General features: G+C 44.6%; 2 protein-coding genes across 2 annotated transcripts in view; one reads left to right on the forward strand and one right to left on the reverse strand.

Moving 5' to 3' along the window:
- kiaa0825 (KIAA0825 ortholog) overlaps window positions 1–13,727 on the reverse strand; it is a 108,681-nt gene extending 94,954 nt beyond the window's left edge. Inside the window, exons 1-4 of the mRNA XM_036527175.1 lie at window positions 13,647–13,727; window positions 10,358–10,497; window positions 4,298–4,466; window positions 3,064–3,766 (exon numbers count right to left, since the gene is read on the reverse strand). Of these exons, the coding sequence (XP_036383068.1) occupies window positions 3,064–3,766; window positions 4,298–4,466; window positions 10,358–10,488 (1,003 nt within the window). The 5' untranslated portion in view covers window positions 10,489–10,497; window positions 13,647–13,727. The remainder of the gene's footprint in view (window positions 1–3,063; window positions 3,767–4,297; window positions 4,467–10,357; window positions 10,498–13,646) is intronic.
- A 1,326-nt stretch (window positions 13,728–15,053) lies between these two features.
- slf1 (SMC5-SMC6 complex localization factor 1) overlaps window positions 15,054–24,112 on the forward strand; it is a 33,657-nt gene continuing 24,598 nt past the window's right edge. The window contains exons 1-13 of the mRNA XM_036526818.1: window positions 15,054–15,126; window positions 15,731–15,842; window positions 18,764–18,842; window positions 19,138–19,366; window positions 19,789–19,942; window positions 20,190–20,348; window positions 20,496–20,561; window positions 20,821–20,967; window positions 21,338–21,504; window positions 21,733–21,867; window positions 22,038–22,179; window positions 22,667–22,814; window positions 23,392–23,537. Coding sequence (XP_036382711.1) covers window positions 15,732–15,842; window positions 18,764–18,842; window positions 19,138–19,366; window positions 19,789–19,942; window positions 20,190–20,348; window positions 20,496–20,561; window positions 20,821–20,967; window positions 21,338–21,504; window positions 21,733–21,867; window positions 22,038–22,179; window positions 22,667–22,814; window positions 23,392–23,537 — 1,683 coding nt within the window. The 5' untranslated portion in view covers window positions 15,054–15,126; window position 15,731. The remainder of the gene's footprint in view (window positions 15,127–15,730; window positions 15,843–18,763; window positions 18,843–19,137; window positions 19,367–19,788; window positions 19,943–20,189; window positions 20,349–20,495; window positions 20,562–20,820; window positions 20,968–21,337; window positions 21,505–21,732; window positions 21,868–22,037; window positions 22,180–22,666; window positions 22,815–23,391; window positions 23,538–24,112) is intronic.

A 24,112-nucleotide genomic window follows, 5' to 3' on the forward strand; every position in this document is an offset into this window, starting at 1 on the left:
AACCAGCGAGAGACGGCGTGCGGCGTGGAAAAGTTTCCCTTCTGTTCGCAGATCCACTTGTTTTTTTCCCATCACCCTTTCCCGCTTCGCGTCTGCAGTGCCGCTGATTAAGAGGAGTGGCGGATACGCAACTGCAGTAATTAGATCCCCTACTTTTCTCCATCAAAAAAAAAAGACAGAGATGTAACAATGTATGGAACTCTGGACATCCTTGAGCGTGGAACGGTTTGCGCACATGCGACACAGCTACTTCAGCAATAAATGCGAATAAAGATGAATACTGTTGTGTACTCATTTGCTGTGTGTCACTGAATTGAGAAGAATTAACATGGGGCACTGAGCCAAGTGGAAATTACATCTATATATGCAGGGATTGTGAAAAGAACCTCAAGGCTCACGGTTCCTCTGAACGTCGTACGGTAGAAGTGGCGGATTCTGCCTCTCTCATTAGTGCTGGTAAACAATGCCGGTTCCTGGTGTGAACCCAGGCCTCTTAAACAAGGTGTTCCCCGTACAGAACACCACGCCGGAAAATGAACAGCGACCGCGAACGGCTCAGAGCACGCCTCGCGCATATAAAACGCCCAAAGTGCCATAATTATATAAATGCATGCAGCCGCACGGCGCATTTGACAGTGTGTATAAACTGTGTGAAAGATACAATCTAGTGGAGTGCGGCTCTTATTTAATATTAACAAACACCATTCCTGAGCATTCCTGATTCCCAGCGGCCGCAGCAATCTCCATTTCTAACGCTGAAGTGCTCTCAGCGCACAACAGTCGCCGGGTACGTCCCTGCAGCGACGGGTTCATAAAGAGCAAAATCAGGCAAGAGCAGGTGAATGTGTTTTATTATGTGGGCTTGAGCCAGCCGCGATGCAACAGATTTCTCAATGCGACTCGGATGAGATGTGATTCATATTCAAATGAAAACATGCCAGGACTCTCTCAATAGGCAGAGGAAATAGACATTACGTTCTATTTGCCATAGATCTTCCTATTGACTCTACTCCCGGGCAAAACTCTTCCCAGCGTTAGACTTTCTTTGAATGTTGCCTGTCCGCCTTGCAAGCATGAAAAACACAGATGACGTGGAATCACATTCATGACGTTCGCAGTCTTTCTTCTATGAACTGGTGACCGCTTGTGAAATTTCTTGTGAGATGTAAAACTTGACAGGTTCGTCATCTCTTCAATTTACCCTGAGTGCCATAGAGTGTTATCCTTTGTGAAGATGACAGACTTTGCTCTGGAGGTTGCACAAGAGTCAGAGAGCGTTTTTATTTTCATGTCAGAGGGACTCACAGAGATACAGATGAGCTGATTGATTGACTAACTGGATGAATTCGAAAGGCTCCCTTTTGAAAAGATTGTTAAATCAGTTTCAGTATCAGCTTATCACCCCTGTCAATGTTTAAGATCTTTATCAGGACACATTTTTATGATTTCTGCAACAAAAAAACAGTTGGTCTTTAAAAATTCAACCGAGGGAACGTTCCGTTGGACACACTTACTACCACGCGGTAGGTAGTAGTGCAGTTTAGAGATCCGATTGATGATGGGCAGTCAAGCTGTTTGGCAGACTTGGCAGACGCAGTCCCTCGCTATGTCCTTTTACTCTCGGGGAAGAGGGAAGAAAAAGAAAGGAGAAGAAAGACGAGAGACAGGGAGGAAGAATACAAAAAAACGCCCCCAACTCACATCTGGCTGGGAGTAACATCAGCCCTTCCCTTTCAGACAGAAGGGCTGGAAAGCGTTCCGACTGCCACCACTCTATATGAAAGCTGTTAAATGGTTCAGTGGTTTGACAGTATCAGATGCCAAAGAGGAGACTCCCCTGGGAGGACGCGTCTCGGAGGCATGTTTCCAAAGAATATATGTGAAATAAAGAGGGAAAATAAATACGAACACATACCTGCAGAGAGAAGAAGAGAGAGAGAGAGAGAGAGAGAGAGAGGGAGAGAGAGAGAGAGAGAGAGGAAAAAAAACAACCCAAAGATTTCTTTTCGAAACAAAGAGACCAAAAATCCTTTGTTTGGAGAAGTTACATCACCAATGCGCGATAATAGGTTACATTTTACACATCCACATTTAAATTTTGTTGAGTGAGTTTGTATGTGATTTTTTTTTTTTTGTCCGTCTTTTTGAACTGAATGGATGCACAGGCACAGCGTGGACTTGCTCAGGAAAGCAGCCACGAAAACGTTAAACCCAGCAGGGCATACCTGCAAACTAATGGCAAACCAGCAGGTCCCCTGCTCCAATGTTATTTTAACAGAGCACACACACTCATTCCTAGGCAATCCACTGGGCTTTCCTTATTTAAATGCTCTTTTATGTCGGGCCAGGGAAAATACAGACATTACTGCGGTCCAAATCTGAATCATCCGCAGAGCAGTAATATACAAGTAACTCTCACAGAAGCAAACTCCAGCATTTTACAATCATTACACGGTCGACGGATAAAATCCCTTTGGAGGATATTCCGCCCGAGGTGATAAATCTCAGTTTATGGAGCTGGATGTAGGTGTGCTTACAAGATGGCTGATCAAACATCACTACTAACTCAGCACCAATTATTTCGGTTTTTGTTTCCACCCAAACTTTAAGCCGAGACGCAGCTCCGCGTTCAGAACTGTGACACGCGCAGGGAAATCTGAGCTATTTCGGTTGTTGCGTGCCACTCCCCCAGAAGGGATTGACTCTTGATGCTACACGGCGTTTGGAAAGGTAAACACGTCAAGCTCATCGGAAACCTGTTTGTGAAGTTTCACTTTGAGCTGCTGTTAAATAGGTCACTCAATCAGAGGAGCAAAGCTGGCGGAGGCCTGCACAAAGGGAATAGGCTCAGAGTAAGTGGCGGTTACACATGCTCTTGTTAGTTTTGAAAGCGCTCGTGTGGAATTCTGTGCACTGACATGATGCTTTACCGAAATAAACCCTCCTCATTATCTCATTTAACACTGACTGACATTACAGAGGTTCTGCCTGTTAAATCATAGCTCGCCCAAATATCTACTGAGGGGAAAAACGAGGAAGGAGAGAGAACGGGCGGGAACTAACCGATTGCAGCCTTGGACTTGGTGGAGGTCTTCCCGGCCTTGCTGGGGTGTGAGGCGTTGTCTTTCAAGGCGTTCTCGCACAGCTTCTCCATGACGCCACACAGCTCCTGAGAGACCATGCTCAGGTGGGCCTGGTTAACGAAGGCCAGGATGGAGGGCATCTCCGTCACGCTGTTGAGCACGTGCAGGTCCTCCCTGACCATGCAGCGGAGGGCGGGGGCGGCCGTCTGGAAGCTGTCGGCCAGCCTGTCGAAGCCGGGCTCCGCGGGGCTGGAGGCCTGGGCGCTCAGGAGGAGGTCCTGCACAGCCTTGGCCCGCAGACCCTGGTACCGGGACAGGACCTCGGCCTCTGGATAGAGGAAGAGGAGGTGCTGCAGCCACCGGACGCGCTGGTGTACCCGGAAGTCCGCCTCACCCACATCGCCCCCGCCCCTTTCCTTGTATGCCCCGCCCGTCCAGCACGCGGCCTTCTGCAGCTCGTCCAGCAGGTGGCGCCGCAGCAGGCGCCTGACGTCCTCCCACGCCTCCTGCACCTCCAGCGCCGCCTCCTCCCTCACCGCGTGCACCGGGGAGCCCGTGGCCAGCTGCTGGGCGGTCAGGGGGGCGGGGTTGGGGAAGGCCACGCCGCATTGGGATGAGATGTTCAACAGAAGCTGCAGGGTCATCTCCTCCCGTCCCTCCGCCCCTGTCCTTAAATAATGTTGCTGTGGACAGAAATCACACACACCCAACGTCGATGTGTAAAAACTAAAGGAAGGGTTACTGTGGGCTGAATAAAAAACACATGCTGATTCACAGTACAGATATCTAATTACATTCTACCCATAATCAGTTTGTTTTCAAAGCTGTTTTGTTACTTATTTCACATACAAGCCACTTAAACTCAGCTTTCATACTACAATATACACTATAGAATTATTCTTTTTAAATCATTTTTAAACTCATTTAATCATGAAACTTGATTGTAAAACCACCTGACTACTCAAATGGACCAGGTATATCAGTGAGTCACCTGAATCCACAACCTCAAAACATTTAAAAAATGGACTACAGCACAGTAACACTTAGCACAGCATGTACTTTATTGACTACTAAAGGCTTGGGAGTGAGAGCAGGTCTTACAACACTCTACAGTGAGATATGTTTGTTGCATCAATCAACAAGCCACAAAAAAATCAACGCTGCTGTCACATTCATCCTTTGCTGTGAACTGCTGCCGGAGTGTGGATGTTTACCAAGGCTCTGAGAAAGTCCAGCAGCTCCTGGTGCCCGGTGCAGTTGGCCTTCAGCAAGCTGAGCCTGCGTGGGCTGAACCACTGCAGGCAGTCGGTGGGGGTGGGGGCCTTGTCCCCCGTCCAGGAGTCGCCCAGCTTCACCTGCAGCTCCTTCAGGCACTGCTCAATGCTGACAGGAGACACGGCATTTACAATCACCTCCCCGACAGCCAGTTTCCCTCAGAGCAAGACGCATCAGTGATAATGAACAGAGACATCAATACATCCCCGCTATGAGTATCTACCGCGCGACTCGCGCCGCGGAGTTTGCCACCATCTGATACAGGTGCATTCGGAGTGACACATCTCCCTCGGATTCTAGACGCCAGCGGGCCTCCGACATTATCGGAGTGCATCAGCGATATCCCGCCTCGCTGTAGAGTGATAAATTAAATATGACATTCCGGGCACGTAATGTTTAGCAGTTTCGATGCGAAGTAAACATCGCACTCACGCCTAGCAGCGTATCTGCGGACGGGCCGGCCGTAGTCCACCGCGCAGTCCAGCGATCGGCCTATAAACACCCCCCCAGGTGGAAACAGGGAAGTCCTTCCATACCGCCCAGATGTCTCGAATGACAAGACGTTAAATAACATCTAAACATGACACGTTTTTATTTCGGGAAAAATTGCAAAACATAAAAATGCTATTAATTTTAATGGTGTGTGTGCAAATCACTGCACATTCAATAACGGGCAGTTGCTTCGGTTGGTCATGTACTACCGTTTTTTTTCCTTGTTTCTTTTTTTTAATGCAGATTTGCTGATGAGAATCCAGAAAAGACTCGCTTTATTGCGCAGGGAAGAGTATCACAGAAGACCGCGCAGCTGTGACAGGCTGCTTTGGAGCAGTGGCTCTCACATTCAGGGGTGTAATTGATTGCCCAAAGCAAGCTGTAAAATGCTACTAATGCTAACTGAATGATGAGACTGTAAACAGTTTATTTCATCTTGTGAAATTACTTTATGTAAAGTTAATAAACAGAGCACTTTTTCTCTGTTTTATGGATTTTTTTTCTTCGTTTGAACGGCCTGCTCTTGAAATTGTTAGTCGAGTTCATTCCCTGCAGTATTTGAATAATTCAATGGGAAACTGTGTAATGCATCCAATTTTAAATGTAACAATGACTTACAAACTTTGCCATGTACACTTAAAGGGTACTGCAGGCTATGAAAAAATGGGGAAAACAAACCCCATTGTTCCTCAGTCAAGCAAACAATCAATCAATCAATCCTAATGTATTTGTTAAGACCTTTTTTAGACTTGTATTCTTCAAAGGTGGTGGACAAAACACAATTTATGGAGTGAATAAAAAAAAAAACCCAGGAAACCCAGGCCTTCTGGGTTTTAACTGATAAATTTTTCCCTGACCCTGTCAAAAAAAGACAACCGGAAAACTGTGGAATAGAAACATTTGAAGGCAGGTACTTTCCCTATCACGTATGCCTCACAAGTACTTGTGTGTGTAACAAGCAGAAGAAAGCTTGGACTAGTAAGAGTGAAGGAAAATAAAGATACATTTTGTGGACAATAAATATTTTTGCACACCTGACTCGATGATAGGTCCTTTCAACTTTCACGCATCAAGAAAAAAAATATGACCACGCAGTAATGGTCGAGGAACCAAAGCCAAAACATTTGGAGAGAGGATGCAGCATTGCAAGTACATTTAATGTCTTCTATAAAAGAGGATTTGTGCATTACTGCTAGGGATGAAATGGGCACCGCCCCAGGGCTGCATTCAAACAGCAGGTCTTAAATGATCCTCCATCTGCGCTTCCATCTCTGGTTTAAACTTCACATAAAAAGAGTACCTGTCCCTCAAGACATGTCCTTTTTGCAGTTGCAAGTAGTGTCTCTGTCACCTCAAACACACACACACGCACACGCACACACACACACACACACGCACACGCACACAAGCTCAAATTGTGCTAATTCCAGGAATGGCAAGCGTCTTATGACACCCGATGGCTGGCCAATGTCAGTATTGCACTCTGTGCCCACAGGGAACAGTGCTGTAGAAAGACAGGCCGCCAGGCTTGTCCCTGGAAGCCAATTAATAATGGCGGACAAGATGTGAAATAGCATGCAGGCCAGAGAACAGACAGGCCACGCTTGTGAAAAAAAGGTAAAATAAAATAATGGAAAAAGAAAGCAAAATGGAAAGATCTGTCAGCTGAACTGAAGCACCAAACAGGAGACACTCTTTGTTTTCCAAGCTCATTCATTCCAGCCTTGACGTTCTCCTGTTGGGTTTATAAATTGTCTGAATGCGCCTCTGACACACGCCGAGCCAGTGAGCTGGGGTTTTGACGCGCTCTGTAAAGGATAGCCCCTCCCACATCTCTGCAATGTCCCACCTCTGACCCCCGGAGGTGTGTGAACTACCTGCAGATTAATCAACTCCTCTGTAGGATTAGTGGCACCCCAAATGACTTTTAGTCCAAAGAGCAGAAGAAAGAGACAGGAAATGTGCAGCCCCCCTGGAAAAGGGAAAGCGCAAAAAATAAAAGCCAGATAGAGTGCATGTTCTCTGAGAGCCAAAGACCACAAAGGGCAGAGCAGGGAGGTAAAAAGTTGAATCTAAACAAAGGACTGTAGAATGGAGAGAGGAAGAAATACCCCCCCCCCTTTCTAAATCGCGTCATCCTTCCCCGAATGAAACGTAATTGTTTTCAGACCAGACACGACACGGTGGCCTGGAAGGAGGCGATCCGGGCGCTTTTTATTAGATATGATGGCACATTTCACAGCTCTGTGATTTACAGAAATCCAATCCGCTGATTACTCGGCGCTTTGACGTTATCTTAAGTTCCTTGTCAAAATTAATTTAGTGTGGGTGGGCTGCGGGACTGTCGCGCTCCGCGGGGCCGCAGGAAGGGTTCCCTTTCAAATAAGCCCCGGCTTCAGTGAGCTCGGAATGAGCCAGCGGGAAACGAATATATCTGCGCTATCAAAGAGGCCTCTTTTCACCTGTGGAGGAGTGAATGAGCGGGCTGAAAATGGATCCCTCCCGCTCCCTGGCCGTGGCCTACTCAGCCCTCCCCCCATCTGCCACCCCAAGCGCCTTGACCGCTGGATATTTGCAGGGACGTACGCCCCGGCCGCGCAGAGGTAGCGCCTGGCAACCAGCCCCCCGGTTATCTACTGTAAGCCACTTCCCGGGCCGCTGAAACCCGACGCCCCGTCTGCTTTCACCGGACCCCCATTGACACTTCATTATAGGGCCTTTTTCGCTGGCGGCCTCCAGAAGTGTCCGATTTGATGAAACCTAATGGATTACAGCGTTTCGATTTGGAGAGCCGGGGCCATTGTCAGCCTATCTTAATCTCCTTCAATTAGGAAGCGGCTCTTAGGCAAATCTCTGACATCCGAGACCGGGAGCATGCCAGCGACTTTGACCCATAAATAGGTTAAAGCCTTCAACCCCCCCCCTCCTTTCCCCTTCCTCTTCTTCCTTTCCATAATTTGTCCCAGACACTGATAAGTGGATTAGGCAGCAGGTGTATTTCAGAAGGCCACCCAGGAGCCAGGGGAGAGGTCCCTGACTCTGTCCGCCCGACAGCGAGGCGCGGAGATGAACCCGCACTCCCTGGCCGACCGCCGTCACTGAGCACTGCTTTATTTTTGGCCCGGTTTTCCATTATAGGAGTCTTTCTTCTCTCAATGATTATCCTTTTCCCATCTCAAAGAACACAAAATACCCTCTAATGCTTAGAAAGCGGAAAAATACGTCGGCCCTCCATAATAATCCTTGAATTACCCTCCCCTAGTTTCATTTCAAGATGTGGATCTTCAATTACTACTTTTTCCATTTTCAAAAGAAGAAAAACAGCGCTAATGGCACTGGGGTAAGTGGCTTTGTTCACCGGCTGCATTTACCGCATTCCTCATTGTCTGTCCTCGGTCTCAGAATGGCACAAAGGATAAAAGCATGGAAAATATAGATTTTTGGATCCCTCGCGGAGGAGAATGGAACCATAATAACCACTGAAGCCTCTCCCATGTCCATCCTGAGTCTAGGCCCCCTTGGTGTGGAGTGTTCACAGCCTACCCATGAATTTCAACAGGACCTATTTCCTCTCAAATCACCCGTGAAGGGTTTTGAGGCCCCTACAGTAAATCAAGTTGTATGGATCGTAAGAGCAGAAATTAGAACAGGTCATCCTTGAGCTCTCTTCAAAGTGTCCTCACAAAACCACACTGATACACCAGATGCATTATATCCGACAAAAACCAAAGCCCTCTTCAATACAGATAGCAACAGCGCAGTAGGAATCGCACAGTACCTTTTTTTCCTGTGAAGTGAAAAACACACAGAACAAGGTCTTACCGCCATTAAAACCTAACATGAATCCAACAGATGCTTGCATCAGCCACAGTACAGTTTGGATTACAGTGTTTTGCTGTGGCTTTAGTTCATGTTGCTTTTTGTCAGTTCATACCACCCTGTAGTATTCCTGTGCACTAATCTTTGAGGAAAATTTGGATGAGGATGAGTGTCTGATTAGTGGAGACAAAAAACAGACCAGTAATGGGTCTTTCATTATGGATAGTGCCAAAACACTGTAAAAGATTGTGTGGACACCAAGCCAATTACTAATAGTTATAACTAACATGTTTCCATGTAAAGTGCAGGCCCACATCATCGGCAACAAAATCACTTGAGTGGGATTGCTCCAGCCAAATCAAGATAAGTGGTACTTTTTTATACGGGGTGCAATATTGCACTCTTCTGGATTTGTGGTTTTAAACCAGAAAATGTCATTTTAAAAATAGGGTCCAGGTTTTTACTGGCTATTCTGGCAAAGCCATTGTTTTTTTTTTTTTTACTTTAAATAAGACAAATCTCCCCCTTGTGAGCATTTAACTGGGACTTGTATATTTTCAAAGGCTTAATTCCTCTGATGCGTGGCTATTTCAGACTAAACCATCCCCTTCAAGCTCAAAATAAAAGATCAGACAAAAACAAAGAGTGTATTAATTCACCAATTCACCATTTAAATGAACGTTTAATGACTGTAAAAACACGTTGACACCCCTGACAGATACTTGGCAAACCCTTTGAATGCTCATTAGAAATCACTGCAAAACGACAGTGGAAAAAAAGCAGTAACTTCTGTTAAGGCTCATTCCTCCGCATTGAAATGCACATGAATATTAATTTAAATACAGTATAATCAGCTTCACTGAAACCCTTCTCGCCTAAATACCTCACAATGGTCAGTTACAACAACGCTTGGGAAACAATCCCTCTTAAACGATTACCATGTGAATCTAAATGAACTCAAAAGGAGTTGTAATTATAATTGCACATCGCAGTTTTGAATTGGATGAAGGCTAACCACTCAAACTGATGAACGGTGAGGTGCTTTTCAAGGTAAAGTGTTAAATGCGGTCTAATTTAAGGCAGCTGTTATTTGCTGGCCTTTATGAGTGCCTTTCGGTGATCTACTCATGAGTTCAATCAATGTGAAGGGAACTTAGCCCTAAGAGGGCCTGTATTGTAGCAGTGCGTATTGCATCTACTGCCAGCCATCACGCAATACTGGTCTGGTCAACAGTACTCAGGCAGAAGCTCCTAATTCAATCATGGCAGTCAACGGTACAAACTAAAAATAAACATTCATCTCTCTAGTCATTTGGCCTCTGGTGAAATGAGCAAAAGCTGTATGATATGACTATGTGATGTATGTGGTCAGGGGGTGCGTTGGGTGGGGGAGAGGGTTATGGGACCACCAGGTTTTCTCCTGGTGGCCTGTTCCATGGCCCAGTGCCCGGTTCCTACCAGCATCCTCTCCGCTGGTGTGGGAGGGGGATACCTTACACCCCCCCACCCCCCCATACCCTCTGATCGTGAGTGATCATGAGGGCCGCACCGAGAGGAAGTCCGCAGATACGCCGATCCATCATCCCACTTCCCCGAGCCAGCAAAGAGCGATGTCACGCAGCGGGGCTTTCGGACGGGCTGATTCGGGGGCGAGAGGAGATGGACGAGCGCGCGGCCGGGATACTGACCAGCAGGCGTTGAGCTTCAGCTTCTCCTCAGTGTCCCGAAGCATCTGCTGGATGTCCAGATCTCCAGGCAGGCCCGAGAACCCAAAGTCCACGAAGGCGTGGTCATGGGGGAGGTCGCCCTGCCAATCCATCCCTCCCTGCTGGGAGAGACCGTGGAACATCACAACACATTATCCTGAAATAGCTAACATTCACAACGCATTCATGTACAATGCTATAGCATCGAACTGGGGAGATGCATGAGTTCAGAGAAACAGAAGTCCGCATTTTGTATTGCTTTACCTGTGGATGGAAATGACAAAAATGATGTATTTATAGACCTAGAGTCAGTACAGGGTGTGGAGAAAGAAAAGTTCAATATGCAAAGACAGATCTGCTTCCCCTGTCTTCCACCAACAGTGTGCATCTTCTTAACGAATATCCCGCACCGCAAATACAGACAAGCATTGTTTCAAGGAAAATATTACATCTGTCAGATTGCCTGTCGGAAAAATTTATCTTCAGAAATATATATGGCACATGAGACATCATAATTTGATTTCTCTTAAAACAAGTTTCTTATCAGTAGTCATAAATCAGCTGCATCCGTCCATTTTTTTTCGCGAAACAAAGAGTGGTTATCATGAGTAATAAATATTTTCCGCCTTATTTCACTCCCTTTCTATGAGGAGCGGCGCAGTCTGGAGCGAGCCCTGATAATAAATGCATAGCTTGCGCGTTATAGGACGTGGCATTGCAGCGAGTTAGCGAAAAATAAAAGGCTCTTCACTCTCATTTTGAATAAACAATTCATCCCTGCGCGCCGCCGTCATGAGCGCCTGATGCTTAACATATCCTAACAGCAAATCCGGCGTTTGGGATCCGCGATATCAACACAGTCATCATGAGTCAAGTGGGATATAATGGAGAATGTCAGTGTCAATTTTGCTCCCTCACACTCCTTCCCCTTCATCTCGCCTGATTTCAATAATCCCTGTCAAACTACAAACAGCCCGCCATACCTTCCTGACACAGAAACCTTCAGCTGGCAGACAGGATCTCAACATTCATTTACCCGGCACAAAGGGAAGCTGTCCGGGCTGGACAAATATTATTTCCTCTCTTGACAATCTCTACAGTTAAGCTTGTACTATGCCATTTCCTCTTTTTTTTCCCCTCCTTTCCTCCTCTACTTCTCATCTCTGTCTCTATCTGCGAGGGAGTTCACAGACTGACTTCTTGAGGTGTGCAGGTTTTCAATAGTGGGATTAGAAAGCCAACAATGTAATTATAAAGTGCGTGAGTGTGTGTGTGTGCGTGTGTGTGTGTGTGTGTGTGGTGGCGGGGGAGGTGTAACGTGCGACACAAAGGATGCACATCACTGCTTGCGTCTGACACGCGCGAAAGCAATGAGAGATGTCAGGCTGATACCGTCACTGCGCCGGGCCTAATTAGTGCGAGATGGACCACAATCTATTCTGTCGTGCCATTATTTGCTTTTGGAGAGAGATGTGAAAACCCCTGTGTCTTTCGACTGCTGACACGCAGGGATACACCAGGGCAAACCTGTGTTCCCTCTGAGCGCATAAAGGCAAACTTCCTCTCGCTGCCTCTTTCACAGCAGTAGTGTCCCGTTTGTAGTAATGAGCGTGCTTTAAAATATTTAGGAGCCTACCCCTTCCGCTGTATTTTAAGAACCACTTAACGTCTGCTGGAATTTACATCAACATAGTTTTAGGCGGCACCAGGCATTACTATAATGAACACATTCTAAATTAAACATCTTTTAGCTTCACACTGTTTAGAAATGTCAAGCCATTGTGTTATTATGCTGTAATATTCATTTACTTAACAAGAATAAAATGCAACATAATCTAATGGGGACAAGCACCCAGAAGGTGTTGATATGATAGATGCGAGTATATCTTTGATAATATCAATTACTGGTAGGAAGGACTCATTTAAAATGCCAGCTATCCCCCTTGTTCACACCTGCCATGAACTGGATAGAGACAGAGACACACTCTATGCAAAAACATACCGCTGGTCTTGGTCTCATCAGGAAACATCAGTCTACACTCTTTGTTGTCTTTCATCAAATAAGGTTCATGTGGAAAATACAGGCACACATGCATGACAAATACATGCAGGGACTTACGCAAAGACTTACACTTTCACAAAAATCACTTTATAAACTGTAGTTTTGCTATCAGCATTAGTGTTACTGTTGCAATACATGGCACACAATGCACTTCCACTACCAAATACAATTCATACACATATAGGCCAAATCAAAAATCTAAAATATCTCATATGGTAAAACAGAATTGCAACTGATCGGTGAGAAATTAAATCAGTTTATTTAAAAAAACAAGAAAAGGCACACCAAGTAAATAGTATTATTAAATATGCGTTATACAAGCACAAAATCACAATGGCTTTAAATTAACTGTGAACAGAATGCAAATAGACAGCAGTGGAAATATATTCACAGCAAGGATGTGATTGTGATATTGTGTTTACTCCGATTTTGAGAGTGAAATGCCAGGCCCTGGAGCAAGAAAAATCGATTAAATTAGTATTGGTGTAGAAAATATTTGAAAAATAAGCATATGACTAGGTCCAGTTCAAACAGCATGCTTATGCCAACCAATGGCAGCTACATTAACACTGAGTTAGTGTTGGGGGATAACCTTGATCAGGATAAATTCTTGCAAAACACTTTATTTGGATGATCATAATTTGATAAAGTAGTGTGCTTAGTGGGTTCATCTGACTAAAAATGCTTTCCCCAAAACACAACTAATCCACAATTAGCCATGATTATTACGGCAAATAGCCAAAGGGAAAACAGCCGTCCACTCTTATTAAGTATTTCTGGGAAATCAACCTTCAGAAGTCCTCTCAACCAGTAAGTGCTTCAAGCATCATGATGGCCGAGAAATGAGAAATGTAGCCAATTTGAAGTAGGACAAATTGAACAGTAACATCGTGATGTTTTTAAATTTGTACATTTTCATGATCAATAAAATTTAAATTCAATACCAAAACGTACCCCCCAAAACGTGCTGACGTTTAAATCAGTAAAGGAGAAAACTAGATAGCTAAGTAAATTTGAATAAAGTTTGAATAAATGCATAAATAAATACAGGTATGTAATATACTGCTCAATATCCATTATTTAAATGACAGCATAACCACATATATGTGACAGAACTTGTGTTACACATCTGTACACTTCCTTAAATTCACCCCCACCCTCATATATTTAAACAAAATAAATAAATAATAGATAAATATCAACACCTACTGTCTGAATCTGGGGAACTGCAGCGATCGCTGTGAGCCCAGTGGATGAAAAAGAGGCGAGAACTCCAGCCACGTGCAGAACAAGTTTTTCCTTTTTACAATTACACTTATCCTGATATATTATCTTGTCTGTATCATAGTAGCGATATAAATTTACAGTCAGGGTATTGTCAATACTGAAAATCTAAAACTCAGATTTAGATTACGTATTGTTGATTGTTTACTGGTTATGTAAATTACCGAATTTGATTCCATTTTTGTTAATCGCAGTACAGTATATCATGGGACCCAGACTATTTATTTTAAAAGCTAGTTACTGGTTAGCTAGTTTGTTTATCAACTGCAATTCTTCAGACTGTAGGAAAGAGAAGATTCCAATTTATTGATGTAAGGTGAAAACTGCTTAACGCGTTTACGAGTTAGCTAGCGTTTATCTCTAGCTATCCATCTTATTGTGGCATACATCACCGTACGAAAACACGGTTATCTTGGCAGCAAGTAAACCGGTTTATTTAACCACTCAACTATAAAAATCAGTTAGCATGTTTGCTAACTAAACGGCTTGCTTTAACCATAACATGCAAGCCATCAATCTCTAAGAATTAGCAAACATGCTGGTCAGATGGCTACCTTGCTAGCTAGCTAGCTTGTCAGTTTACAATTTGAAATGTGTCACATAGCTAGTCTAGGTCGCTACATTTGTCAGAGTTAATCCCTATCTGCGGAGAATTGTGGGCGTATAACTAAACCACTTTGACTGAATGATACGGAAAACAATGAAAATCCAGTATGTTTACGATTTCGCTTAACGTTACAATGTAACTAACCATCAAATTAAATTTGTAACCACGAAAGCGTCTCTAACAACCAACCGGAAACAACTGCTTTAAAAACTTCCGCCTTGTAGAACGGTACAAGTCGTAACATACACATATAGGGTGGTTTGTGTTATTGTTTGATTTTTGAAATACCACCAGAGTCTTTTAAATCACATTAATGACTCAGTATACAAAATTTAAAAGTATATTATCGTATAGTGTTTCCTTATTCCAATATATGACCAAAGAAGTTCCTTCCTCTAAACCTGCTTGCAATCGTATCCCCCCGGTTGGCGCAAGGTATCGTTAACCATGTTGGACGACAAAAATGAAGATTACGGGGGTTGGCGTGTCACTTTTGCTTTCAACCCCGGCTATAAATGACACGGAATAAGATTTCTTTCAATACATATTAACAATGACTGTTTAATAGGAACGTTTACACATGTTTATTAAACGAATTGCTCTAATGGTAAATTACGATGTGTTCGAAGTGAACACCCTCCATACTGTGGAAATGGTACAGACTGTGACGAATGGGCAGGGTCTGAATTTGGCGCTGGTGAGTGTTGGTAGTTGATGTGGATGTGAGTTGCTAAAGCGGGCAGCGCACATGTTGTTCAAAGTAGTTGTCTGTCAACTTTAAAAGTAAAAAGCAATCAGGTACAGTATTCAGTAATAATATAACTCTTTATTTGTGAGTTCCCGTGATGATCGTCAGTTAGGTCAGCTAGGAAATAAGACAACTATTTCAGATAGCTACTGTAGCCAGCTAGCGTTCTCACTGCAAATCTGATGTATTTTCACAATAAGGTAACAACCAGAGGTCGTAAAGCCAACTGGAATTCTAATAAAACTCAAATTTAAGATGTGACGCTTCCAGAGACTGGCAGGGATAGGACACATTTGATATCTAATCCCGGTGCTAGATTTGTCAATGTGACATGGCTCCGTGTTCCCTAGTGACAGGCTGATTAGCTAGTTATGCATTCTGAAACATCCTTTTCGAAAAATACTGCAAAGCCTGAACCAGTCTCCAATTCTGTGTAGCTAGCCATTGACTGACTTAGAAGGATAACGGAAAATGAGTTTCTCTACCTCGTCAGCACACAAGATGCTAATTAATAGCCACACGAAAATGTTGTTTTAATGTAGTGATTACTGGCAAATTAATAATTAATTCTCAAAGGAGGTGTGGTTGATTTCTTAATCGTCATTATTCATTGTCGTGGCTGGTAACATTATAATGGAAAACTGTCATTCTCAGGATGGTGGATACCAGATATGTCTTCCAAATTTCTGGAATCAAAAACATAGATATCAAGGGAAGGCTGCTGCACGGAATCCACCAGCTGGGTGGGAAGTATGTTGGTGGCTCTGTGAGTATTTGTCTGAACTGATTTTCATATCTCCACAGCTTTTCTCTGAGTTGACAAGAATGCATCCCTCAGTATCAGCTCAATCACTGCACGTCGGCCCTGTATTTTTAAACGGAAATTTCGTAATCCAAGATCTAACTGATCGTGATGGCATTTGACCTTGTAATACACATTCGACATCCCAGCGCGTGAGACAGAGCGCGTGTAGCTCTCCCGCGGCATCCTATGTGCAGAAAAGTTCATTTTAATTGCGTGTGAGATTCAGATTTAGACCGGCTTGATTAACACTGAGTTTAATTTGAAGCCATTCAGAGTGCTGGATTGTACCTGCCATCCAGCTGATTCATAAGAATAGCAGCTGGAGATTAGCTCTGAAAAGTGACCTAATTGGTTCCGATGCAGCGAAGTATTTTTGACTCTTTAATTTTATCGCTGCCCTCAATTGCCTCTTTTTATAGTCACTGCACCTTCTCTGTGTCCCCTGAGCACAAAATTCACTATTAAGTTCTTAACCTCAACCTTTTTCCCCATTCTCTTTCCGTGCCAGGAAGGTTAGTGACTTCAGGGAGACATTTGTCATGCTGGTCTAGTTAGACTCTATGCATAATAATTATATTAATAATCATCGCAGTTTTATAGCGCCTTGTCAAGGTGTTAAGAGTATATTACAGTGGGGGAATGACTCACCTCAAGCACACCAAGGTGTAGCACTCACATTTGAAAAAGAATTGCCCTTTCTTCTTGAACCTTTCATTTGAGAGATGTCCAATTGCAAACATACAACCTCCTCATTATTTCATCTCTCCATACATTTTGTTGTCTTTTCATATCTAGAGTTTCATTAAAAAGTTACTTCAATTAGTTAATGGGTTTGTGATTGATACTCCCATTGTTTGCCTGAATAATATGCAAATGGTCTGTTAATGGAACTTGAGGGGAAATTTGCAAGGAAAGAGTATTAACCTGACTGTCTGGGCAAACAGTAAATTACTTGTACCGCAGGCTGTACTCTCAGTGCAGAGCCTTTTGAGCCATTGCAGGGCACCTGTTGCAGGCTTGCAGGCACTACGCTCATCAGTTTCTAGTAAAACCTGGAGTGGCTGAACTTGGTACACATCGAGATTGGCATTTCCATTGCTATATACTCATTTTCTGTCAGGAATTAATGGTGGATGATGCGATGATGAATTTGATGTCTGTTTTTTTTGGATTTAACAATGCATGTTATTATTAAAACCAGTGAAATGAGTCCAACCTGACTAAATTCCTAGATGGTCACCACAATTACTGTGTGGAGTGTTATGGTGACAGGAAATTGCCTGTGTCTCAACCGCTGTGAACACTAGGGTGGTAAATGTGATGTCTAGATGAGTGTTTATGACTATGCCTGATCTAATAAAACTATATAAATCATGCAGGCATGATTGAATGCCAAGACGGTGACCATCTCAGCAGTTACGGGTCTCAGACAATGATGATTGGCAATAAGGAGTAATACTGGTACTGAGATTTAGCCTTGCTGGATCCTATAAATCAGTCAAAGCCATACAAATCTCCTTGTCATTTTTTGTCACAAATCCCAGCATGCCTTAGTCAGTGGACAGCCCATAGCTCCAAGTCATAAATATGGTCCAACTACTTGGAGGGCTTAAAATGTAAAGAATATGCTGATCACATAACAAGTTTGTTCTGTATGCACACATATTATTTTCCCATTTATTTTCATTTCTAAGTGGGATAGGATGTCATTGGTTAGTTCATGTCGTGAGCCCTATGTTTTTCCAAATGTGCTTCCCTCTGATGCTTCATAGTGAGGACATAATAGAGTGTCATCTGAGCAGAGAAATAAGCTACTACACTGTCTTGAGAGCAGCCGAGTGTCAAACCATCTTCAGTTGTCCTATGGAGCCATACCTTGTCAAGCTATACCTGGGTTCCCCAAACTTGGATTCATCCAGGCCTAAACTTAAGTCAAGTCAGATTTTTGAAAATCATAGTGCAAAGATGAAAATGATGAGGGAAAAAGGAGGTTGCCTTGGCTGTAGTTCCTGTTTTATTCATTCACAATTAATTAAACATGACACCAGCACAATTTTATTTATTTATTTGTGTTTTTTCCTTTCTTCAGTCCTCAGCCCAGACATGAAAATTGTCCTTTGGGCTGCTTGACATGGGAGGCCAACATACTGTGGCAAACCAGCAGTATTAGTGCTATATCTGGTTGCGTCCTTGCAGCTCGACCAGAGATCAAGGAGACCGTACCAATGAGTTAACTTCAGGAGCTAGGCAGGAGACCAAAACATACACTTTCTTTGATTTTGCATTTGCAGCAAAGAAATGTGGCCTGTGTTTGCGGGGTCATGCGTGCATTATTAAAGGTTGGTCAACTGTTTACTGACTGTAACTTTGCCGCATCCATGAAAACACTTATTGTGGCCATCTTGGAATTCAGTCATGCTTAAGTAATTTTTCTGCACGCCTATTCTGTGACTTGCCTCATTCACATGGAATTGATTATACATGATTTCACATGATTATATTTTAAACTGCTGTCACCTTTTGTCTTTGATCATTTTTAAATACTGAGTATTCAACGGTAGTTTGTTATGGTAAATTTTTAACATAAATTACCACTTTTAACAGGGAAAATTAACCAATAAACCTTCAGTTTAGGAGAAATTCAGCTGTGGCTCAAAGTGATTTTGGTTGCGAGAACTAAAAGACAAATGTTCCATTCTGTAAAATGTATTCAAGTGCAGTGTGTCTTGATTGATTTTTGATAATAATGGGTATACCTGTTATAAAACACTTCTCCGAATTTCATGCTATGTTCTCCTTGGGTGCTGTATTCTGCTGGTGAGCAGCTCTGACGGTTTTGTAGCCTGGATGCGGTAGTGATGTTCTGACGGCCATTCTTCCAGGCTTACAGAGAGGGCATAACACACCTGATTGTCAGCCACACCCTGGCTAGCGAGAAGTTTCTTGCAGCTTGTGCCGGAGGTGAGTTGCCTTCGAGTCTACAATTAGAGGCATTGCACTGATTTCAGAGTTCAAAGATGTTGCAGGCAGAGCTCACTCTTTTCTCAGTGACAGCAGATTCCATGTATTGGAAAGTGACTGGTGAAGGCTCGTTGGCTCAGACATAGTCTTTCATAATATAATGTAAATGAAAACACATCATCATGAGAGACAAAATGGTGGTCAACATAACTTCAATGAGACAAGCACAAAGAAAGCTGCTGTGCTGGTAGAGCTCGGTGGTAAATCTCTTTTCTGCCCCCATGTCCCATCTCAGGGAAGTGGATTGTGACCCCGGAGTACGTTTTGGAAAGCGTGAAGAGCGGGGCGTGGCTGGCCGAGGAGCCCTATGAGGTGGACCTTGCTGCCCAGACCCCTGGGGTGTCCAACCCCATCCGCATGTGGAGGGAGAGGGTGAGCAGCGGCAGCCGAATGGCGGGGGCCTTCCAGGGCTGGAGCGTAGTCCTACAGATCAGCAACCCCTCCAGGAGCGACATGTTCAAACGGTCAGGCGCTATGCTAACCATTCACAGGAAGTGATGTTGAAACTGGGCTAACTAAATGTTCCTCTGCTGATTTATTTTTCCTTTTACAGTTTTGTTTTTCAAAGTAACAATGACACAGCTGGTTCAATTTTTATGCAGGTGCAACAAGAAGAAATGTCAGTTGTTGAACGTTTGAAAGGAGCTTTTATAACATCGTGTCTTGCAACGAACGTGAAAAAATGTTTTGGTTTGAAATGGCTAAGAAGGGTGAACAATTTTGGATTTGAAATATGTGTCCTCTTTTGGATAGAAGCTGTGTATGAACTCCTGTTGTAACGCATGACCTTCAGCAGCAACAGTCTTTATGAAGGTCTAACTGTTTGTTTTCAGTCATTGTTTGCTACTTAGTGAATTAGCCCATCTTCCTCTTGTGTCATTCCTAGAATCCTGACTTCAGGAAAGGCCAGGGTCTACCCTTCCACATCCGCATCCACCCATCCCATCACTCATGTGTTCATGGAACAAGTGACCAAGGACTTGAAGTCCCACAATGCACCTTGCTACTCTGTGGCCCACATCGCGCAACATTTATTTGGGGTACCGTGGGAATAACACTATACAAGTTTATAAGTTGTAACATGTACATGATGGCCTTTAAATGAATTTGAATGTTTTTCTCTAAATTTCTTTACTTACATAATACAATGTTAATACATATAGAGACTGTACAATGGAGGAAGCATATGTATAGCATTGTGATGTCTCAGGCATAAGCAATGATCCAGTGTGTCTTGCTGCCAAACTGGAGTGTAACTGTTTAACTATAAAATGTGCTGTATTACAGGACCTGTGGTCAAAGATGGATTTCAAAGAGCCTCTTGTCCTCTCAGAATCCTGTGATAAACAGAGTTCTCTAATGGACACATCCACAGAATTAGAGGCCAGCAATGTGCTCTTCTCTGACCTCGAAAAGCAGCTGAGAGACCACCTCTCCAAACTCGAGGTGAGAACATCAGACCTCACTCCAGCACTGCGCCGCTGGAGGAATCCTTTCATCCCCTGAGGAGAATTCACACATGTCAAAATATGTATCAACGTAAAATGTATTGCTGTTGTCATGGTGATTGAAAGGTGCCTTTCGTTTTCCCAGCGTCTTAAGAAGAAGATCATTTCCACAGAGGTTTTGAACTTCACCCCAGCTAATCCTCCGCCTCAGGTAGAGTTTGCCGAAGCATGCTAATCCACGACTGTACAGCGCAAGTGCATGTGGCACTCCAACATGAGTGCGCTGTGCTCCAGCAGATCGGGGAGGTTTTTCCCCCTGCGCTAAAAGCCCGGCGCTCTGTGAAATGTCGCATTTGGGCCGCCTGAGTTGATCAGGCCGCAGCTCGATTGGTGGATCGGGGTAGGCATACACGTTGAGGTGGGTCACTGCGCCCCTCTCACTCATTCTCTCTCTCTCTCTCTCCTCCCAGACGGTTGTGGCAGACTTCAGTAACGTGCAGAACATGATTGAGTGCGGCTTGCTCACGGAAGCGCTGCAGGAAATACAGGGGGCGCTGTTTCCCGGGCTCCTTCCGCCAGCCCAGGCGCTACAGTCCCTAATGCAGCACGCACTGCACGTAAGAAAGATGCCGCTCTTCAAGACTCACTGCTCATTAAATATAACATGCAAGAACCCATTCACACGCTGACTGCTTATACTGGAATTTGGAAATGGCTGTATTTGCCTTTGCTGTGGACAATTATTTGCCTATCAAAAGTACTGCATTATAACAGTTTATATATTTAGCTTATTTGTACTATAGTCTTGTAAAGATAAGGAAAATAATTTTCTGTAGGCTTTGTAGGTGTAAATAGACTGATTACTCCTGCCCTTGTATTGTCTTTGTGGTCGCTTCATTTTGCGGGAGTCGACACTTTGCAAAACTGACATTGTTAAACGCAAGCTCCATTTCAAATGCCTCACACCTTCTTTGCTTCCCTCTCCAGGGTGAAATGAAGCCGTACTTCTACAGCATGTTCCGGGCCGCATTGCACGACGTCCTGCGGAACAACCCCCCGTGGGGGTCGCCGGTGGTCGTGAAGTACTTCCTGTCCGTGCTGCAGTGTCCCGTCTGCAAGGGAGGGCTCTGGCCTCTCTTTGAGATGTCCGTCAGGTGCGGTCGTCACCCTGTTCCCTGCCTGTTGAGCTCAGACAGCTTAGTGTCAGGATCCTCCTGTCAGCTAATGGAAGCCATGTACTGTGAAGGAAGGTTTATGAGAAAGGTTATAGCCCCCTCAGTTTTAATATGCATATAAATGCTTACAGTGGAAGCATCTTGAGACTGGACCCCCGCCTTGATTCCTTCCCCCTCCCTCCTTCATGTGGGCCTGTGTCTCAACAGGTTGTGCATGTCCAGTGGGCCCACCTGTCACTCACTGCCTAGCCCCGCCCCCGCAGAGCAGATCCGTTTCCATGTCGACCTGCAAGCCTTCATTCTCAAGCTCTTCCAGTTTGAGCTGCAAGCCTCCAGCACAAGGTGACACCCTCACCCTCAAATCTGTACATGTATGAGATCCAGAAGCCTATTGCGAATTTTCTTTCTTTCTTTTTGTGTGTCTTGAACCATGCTAATGGTAAGTGAATAACAAAAACAACCTAATATTATGCCAAGAAAGAGCTGAGGGGATGTGTGTGCACCTCCCTCAGAAAGCCCGGCGGATCCCGGGCGTCTGTTCTGGTCAGCACGTTCTGGAGCACGTGGGAGAGGTCCACCCTCGGCACGAGAGCGGTCCAGCAGCTGGTGGAGCTGCTGATCCAGGCTTCACTGTGGGCGCTGCCATCCTCTGAGGTGCGTGTTTTAGGGCCTAACCCCCTGACTGTCCCCCCGGGAGCGTGCCCATCTGTTTTTACTGCCTCATTCTCATGACCCCCAGCAGACACGGCCAATGCGGGGCGTCCGTTGTCTGCAGGGAGAAACCAATGCAAGCAAACACAAATGAATCGTGTCATTTCAAAGTTATCAGTAAATTCGTTAGAACGAAAAGGGTATTCCAATGTGGTGTTTTACATGAATAAAATCTTCCTGTATAGTATTCCTCAAGTAATTTACCCAAAAACAGATTTTGTCCCTTTTGTCCCTTGCCCATTTTGGACAATCGCACAGGAGGCGTTCTGCAAATGCTTTACAGGTGCATGCACACCCCGTGGAAATGGCCTGATTCTGTGAGCGTTTGCACCCTTTCGTCTGGTAACCATGTGGTGGACATGGTCATTAGCACACCTCTGGGCCCCTGCTCCTTGACCTCCTTCGGTTAGGATGCCCTCTTTGGTTCCAGGACTGGCAGCAAAGGGTCATGTGCATCCTCCATGACGTCCTGGCGGCGGTGGTGGAGTACTGGTGTCAGGTCCACGGCCAGCTGAACAGGGACCTGGTGGAGAGAGGCTTGGCGGACTTGGCTGAGCACATCTCCATTCTGTGCCAAGGTACGCGCAAGGCGAGAGTGGTGACATGATCCTGAAACGACCTCAGGTTGGGCTTTAATGCATTAATATCCTAAGAGAAAGATTATCAGGGGCGTTGTGCTTTTTATTGTTGCATTAAAATGTCTAATTGCATACTGAAAGTCCAAAAATGCGATATAATGATGTGTTAATAATGTCTCTTACCACAAAAAGAAAATGTGATTTGCTAAAATGAGACAGGTGGTCTCCGTAAATTAAGTGTTTGGCAATGGACAGATTCACTAATTAGCTTAAAAAAGTCACCTCAGTTAAAGGTGAACTAGCTGTCTGTTGAATATTTTTCGTTCCTATATATATGCTGCCTTTAAAGTCCTTCATTAACTGTGTGCAAGAACAAGGGCAGAGACTCGGGAAGTCCTCCATCTCTGTTGAATGTTCTGGTGAATAGCAGTGATAATAGCAGTGATAATAAGCCTGCATAGGTCTTTTTCGCACAGGGTGATCAAAGCACTTTGGAGCTAACAGAAAGTGAAGAACAGAGAGGAGAGTGGGATGGGTGCAGGGGTCTTTATAGTGAGCTGTGTCTGTTCTCTGGCAGACCTGCCTCCTGAAGTTCTCCAGGACTTCGTTCCCAGCATGCCCTCTGTGAGACTGAGGATGGTCACCGCCGACGCCGTGTACCAGAACATCTGCTGCAGGAACGGCATCGTCACGGGATCCGAGCCCCTGTCTCTGGCGAAGATCGTACGTTTCTCATCACACATTGTGTCTCATGTGCTTTAGAGATCAGCCCCATTATATGCCCCTGCATTATACCACTAGAGTGATAAGAAAGTGTGTTTGAGATCTGACTGCAGTATGTCAAAGGGCAGGACTTTGACATGACGTATTGCTTTGAAATGCAGCGTGGCTACTGCTTAAGTGAGTGACATAACTCCTTACTGCCAAAAGTCCCAGCTTCACACCTTTGGCAGAAGAGGGATTCAGTCCTCACCATTACAACACAGGTTGTTTTGAATATGCCTCCTTTCTTCTTACAAGCAGAACTAATTGCATTGGGGTGTTGGTTCTCTGTATTTTAACGGTGTGCGATTTCAGAGTTTGGTTTGAACGCCTGAGGTGAGGATAAAACCGTTATGATGGAACTGGGGGAAGGATGGAATCCTCCCCAGCAGCACGGTGCCCAGGTCTCTGGCACTGGCTCCAGGGGTGATCCGGCTGGACACCAGCTTGGCTGGAGATGTAGGTTAGGTGAATGGGAGGGGGAGAGCCCTTCAGGGAGGAGTACTGACAGGTCACACCTTAGCGTGTGGCCACTG

Source organism: Megalops cyprinoides, chromosome 4, assembly GCF_013368585.1.
Source record: "Megalops cyprinoides isolate fMegCyp1 chromosome 4, fMegCyp1.pri, whole genome shotgun sequence".
NCBI classification, from domain to species: domain Eukaryota; kingdom Metazoa; phylum Chordata; class Actinopteri; order Elopiformes; family Megalopidae; genus Megalops; species Megalops cyprinoides.